The sequence below is a fragment of the Chenopodium quinoa genome, unplaced genomic scaffold (genome assembly GCF_001683475.1).
Source record: "Chenopodium quinoa cultivar QQ74 unplaced genomic scaffold, ASM168347v1, whole genome shotgun sequence".
Classification (NCBI taxonomy): domain Eukaryota; kingdom Viridiplantae; phylum Streptophyta; class Magnoliopsida; order Caryophyllales; family Amaranthaceae; genus Chenopodium; species Chenopodium quinoa.
In genome coordinates, this window is record NW_018742204.1 from 1,594,655 (window position 1) to 1,599,694 (window position 5,040).

Consider the following 5,040-nt stretch of genomic DNA (forward strand, 5'->3'; position numbering starts at 1 on the left):
AGGTCGTACTAAAGCTAAGATAACGATTCCCCTCTAAAGGGGACATTATCTTAGTACTCTCGCTCCAAACTCATTTCTAGTTTATGTAGACCAATTTGGGCATGGGTAAACTTATTATTCGTGCTAATTATCCCTTGAACACTACTTGGGGGAAAGGCATGAACGAGGTTTATGAGTTTTCTTAAAACTCATTGGCGACTCCTACTTATTTCTTACAAAAAAGCGTGATGAAAGTATCATTTTTAATTCAAGGTCTCCAAAATAGTCAGGAATTCAAATCCTAATACACCCTAATAAGTGTAAAGTCCTAGGATTTGAAGTGGGCATGGGCATCTAAGGAAGGACCCCCTACAATGGGTTCACCCTCCTTACAATAGGCTTGTCGCATACCTAACAAAAATAACCTAACAAGACCACTACTATGGAGACGGGCAAGTAAGGGTCAGATCCCAAGAGACTATGGTTCAACTAATTAACTAGACTTAAGTAACCACTAAGCGAGTAACCAAATCAAATAAGTGAGAATTAATAACTAAGGAACTAATTAAAACGATTAAATCTAAGTAATATGAAAATTAATGCTAAAAAACATCCAAGATCAAGCATTACCACGAATACAATTACTACAATAGTCGTTCTACCCCTAACATATAATTCAATTAATTAATGAGGAAAAGTAATCCATATACAGTACCAATGGTCTCTCCAGAGTTATCAATGGCTTCCCTAATCACAATCAAGCCTAATTCTGTGGAATCATGTAAATTAAAGACTTTGAGAACATTACTATAACTTCCTAATCAATCATTCAACTACTCTCGTGATGAACTTCAAACCCATAATTGATTTATTCAAACCCGTTAAAACCCAACTCCCGTTGCGATTAAAACAATGGATTAATAACAATAATAATTATCCCTAATCTAGTATTGGCATGAGCACAATCAATTAAGCATATCAATTGCAATTATCATTAGAGAATTTAAAGAATTAAATCATGCATCAATCATATTCGGGTTCGATAGATCTTGGAATAAGGGAACTACTCACTCATATTAATAAATACAATAACAAGAATTAAAGAAAACATAATTAATAATGAAAACAAATTAAAGAGAATAAGAAAATATCAAATCTTGAATTAGGAGAGATAAATGAAGAAACTTGAGTGCATAATCTTTAATTACAATGAAAATATAGTCTAGAGAGAAAACTAGGGTTCTAAGATGATAGATAATGAAAAATATAATCCTCAAGAGTATTTATAAGAAGGATAAAAGATAAGATTAATTAAAGAAAGAAATCGGATTTAAACCGACTAAATTCGTCCAGGCATGGGCATGTCAAATTCTGACATGGGCGTGTCTCGCTGGAATGGCACTCACAGCAGCTACGACATTCGTAAAGACACGGGCGTGTCTCATATTGGCACGGGCATGTCTTGCTGGGTCAACATCACTCGATGAGGCATGGGCATGCCCACATTCAACACGGGCATGCTTCCCTTAGCACATGGCAGCTAGCTCGAAACACTCGACTCCACATGGGCGTGCCATAGATGAACATGGGCGTGCCTTAGATGAACTTCAACTTCCAAACTTACTGCCTTCTCAAAAAACATTAACATGCCCATGTCTCTGGGTGACATGGGCGTGCCTGGCTGAAGAATACCCTTTAATGAATTTAGCTTCAAACTTTGGCTTATAGGTGAATTCCAAGCTATGATCACAATCCACAACTTCGTAAAACCTCCAAAAATCTTCGTTAAATCTTGAAATACATCAAAAACAATGAATCTACCCATAAAAGCATCATATGATCACAACTAAATCAAATAAAGCCAAAATAATCCATGAACAACTAATCTAGACTTGGAAGCTACCTATTAAGACTCTAAAAATATGTATTATACACGACTTATCACACCATCTAACTCTACTCCTCATTCTACCTCAAGTAATCTGCCAAGTGGTTGTGTCTTTTGTGATGTTTGTGGGTCTTATGACCATGACTCTTCTAATTGTCCAAATGCTTTTGAACATTGTGATGATGTTGAAAACAATGACAGTGAGCAAGAGAATTTTGTTTCCAATAATAACAATGGACAAAGATTTGGTGGCCCAAGGAATTTTGGGAATAGGAATACTCACCAACAAGGTAGTTTTAATAACTACAACAATGGTGGTTATAGGAACCAAGGAAATCAAGGCTTCCGAGGTAACTATAACAATCAAGGTTATAGTAATCAAAACCAAAGCCAAGGGTATGGAAATCAAAGCCAATCTCATGGTTTTGGTGGCCAACACCAAAATTTTGGCAACAATCGAGGTTGAAGTTATTGGAACAATCAAAATAAGGGAAATTTTCAAAACAACAACCAAAGGGCACCCCACCCGGATTTGCTCCAAGACCTCAAGGCAATGGTGATAATTGTTTTGCTCAACCCCCATCTTCCAAGACTACCTTAGAGGAGATCATCGAGAACCAAATCAAAATTTTGAAAACTTACATGTCGGTGAGTGATAAGAAGTTTAATAAGATGATGACACACTATAAGATGCTTGAAACCCAAATCACTCAACTAGCAAACACTTTGAAAGATTGTGATAGCCCCTCTTCATTACCTTCTCAAGGAGTTAATCCTAAGAAACCCGTTTATTCTATCACCACAAGGAGTGGAAAAGTGTTTGAAAAGAGAGTTTCTAGGATTAGTGAGGAGGATGAGAATAACAGTGATTCAAGTGACGAAAAAGAGAAAGATGTGTCAAAGAGTGTGAGAAAAGAGGAAGTCCATGAGAAAAAGAAGAGTGTTGAGAGAGTGCAAGAGGAAGTGAGAAAACCCAACCTTCCATATATATCCCCAAAAGTTTATGAGAAACAAATTAGATGAACAATTTGGGAGATTCCTTGACATGTTGAAGGAGGTCCATCTTTCTATCCTTCTCACCGAAGCTATGACCCAAATGCCCAGATATTCAAAATTCCTTAAGGATATCTTGAGAGTCAAGAGAGAGTGCAATGAGATAGATTCAGTAGAGCTTGGTGAGTGTTGTAGTGCCTTGATTCACAATGACCTACCAAAGAAGATGAAAGATCCGGGTAATTTCTCCTTTCCTTGCAAAATCAAGAGTAAGTTGTTTGAAAATGCATTGTGTGACTTAGGTGCCAGTGTTAGCATTATGCCTTACTCGTTGTTTAAGAATCTTAAGCTAGAAGAACTTCTTCCTACGAACATGACCTTGCAATTGGCTGATAGATCCATTAAGTTCCCAAAAGGAAGAGTTGAGGATGTTCCCCTTAAGATAGGTGGTTTCACAATTCCCATAGATTTTATTGTGCTAGAAATTGAAGAGGATGACCACATTCCTATTATTCTAGGGAGACCATTCCTAACTACCTCAAGAGCTTTAATAGATGTTAAGGGAGGCCGTACCACTTTCAGAGTTGGTAATGAAAAAGAAAGTTTTAAGTTAAAACCAATGCATGAATCCTTGTCTTTTGTGAAAGGAACCATGAATAATAATTCCCTTCGTTCATTGGATACTGTGTGTGTGATTAATTCATCAACTAATGGTGTTCATGAGATTTTTGATGATGTGCTTGTGAGGTTGGATTGCATGAAAGTTAGTGAAGAGAAAAAGGAGCTTCCAAAGGCTATGGACGAAGAGGTAATTGACATTCCGCATTGGTTTGAGCTTTGTCCTCAAGAGGAGGATGATGGTTCCAAGGAAGTTGATGGTGTTAAACCGTCTACAAGAAGGAACAAGGCCAAGAAGAAGTCAAGGGCTTCTAGGAAGAAGCGAATGAGATTGAAGTTGAAGCATGAGAAAGTTATTTTTGAAGTTCAAGAAAATGAAGTTTCATCAAGCAACAATGAGGAGTTGCTAAAAATTGAAGAGAATTTGTACCTTTCGCCACTTTGAATAAGGTGGTGTCCTTTAACACTCCATGATTTGGAGGAAGGGTCGAGCTTAGGACCATAAGCAAGCACTTCCCGGGAGGCAACCCGGAGATTTCTAACTTTTCTTTTGACTTCTATTTTCTTGATTTTCTTTCTTTTATTTTCTTTTCTTTCACTTGTTTTTCTTTTGGATTTATAGGGTGAATTCATGGAAATGGATTAATTCAAATGAGCACGAGAAATGGAAAGGTGTTTTGCGGTTTTTAATGAGATTATGTTCGATTTTATCGAATTTTGAGGTAAAAGGGGTGAGAAATTTTAGTGAGGTAAGATAAGGAAAATTGTATTAAAATTTGAAGAAGTTTGAACTTGGTGAGTTCATTGTGGTGCTAGCATTATTTTGGGATGTTGAACCCACATTCAACATGTTTAGAAACTACCGTATTTGGTGGGTTCAATAGCCCCGGAATGATTTTGAGCGAAAAGCCCATAGATGAACGCACCAAAAAAGCAAGAAGATTGAAGTTTTGACAGGCGCGGGCGCTCCAAGGGAGGGCGCAGCCGCACACGACATGGGCGCGACACGGGCACGGGCGCTGTGACAATACACGGGCGTGGGCGCGACCCGCGCGCACCCCTGCAGCAGCCGTACCTTATATTCTTCTTTCCCCTTTCTTTTCCTCATTTCTCCTTCTTCCCTATCACACTCGAGCGCACCACTTCTCACTCATTCACAAATCGCACAAACCCTAAATCCCTCTCATAAAATTTTATCACATAATCAACCAAATTTTCATCAAAAATCATCAAATCTTCCTACATTTTCATCATTTTCAACAAAGAATACACTACTTCCATCCATTTCAATCTCCAATCTCTTTCATCCATTGTTGTAGCAATTTGGGGTTTTTAAATTTTGAGAGAATTGGTGGCCAAAACTTTTTCAATCTTGCACCTTGTATGGTATAATCATCTTCTTTTACTCTTAATTGCATTATTATATCATATAGTTTCTAGTAATAGATGGTTCATGGTTGTGAATAGTAGTAGTATGAATTTTAGTGATTTTGATGATTGATATTGAATTTTGGATGATTATTTATGTTGTTTGTTGATTGTTATTGCCTCACATTGTGTTG

At 37.3% G+C, this 5,040-nt stretch overlaps 1 protein-coding gene across 1 annotated transcript; it reads left to right on the top strand.

Moving 5' to 3' along the window:
* Positions 1 to 2,509: 2,509 nt before the first annotated feature.
* Positions 2,510 to 3,923, top strand: LOC110681584. Its single transcript, XM_021860879.1, has 2 exons — positions 2,510 to 2,830; positions 2,922 to 3,923. Exons 1-2 carry the CDS (start codon positions 2,510 to 2,512, stop codon positions 3,921 to 3,923), a joined length of 1,323 nt encoding a protein of 440 aa, XP_021716571.1.
* Positions 3,924 to 5,040: the final 1,117 nt, after the last annotated feature.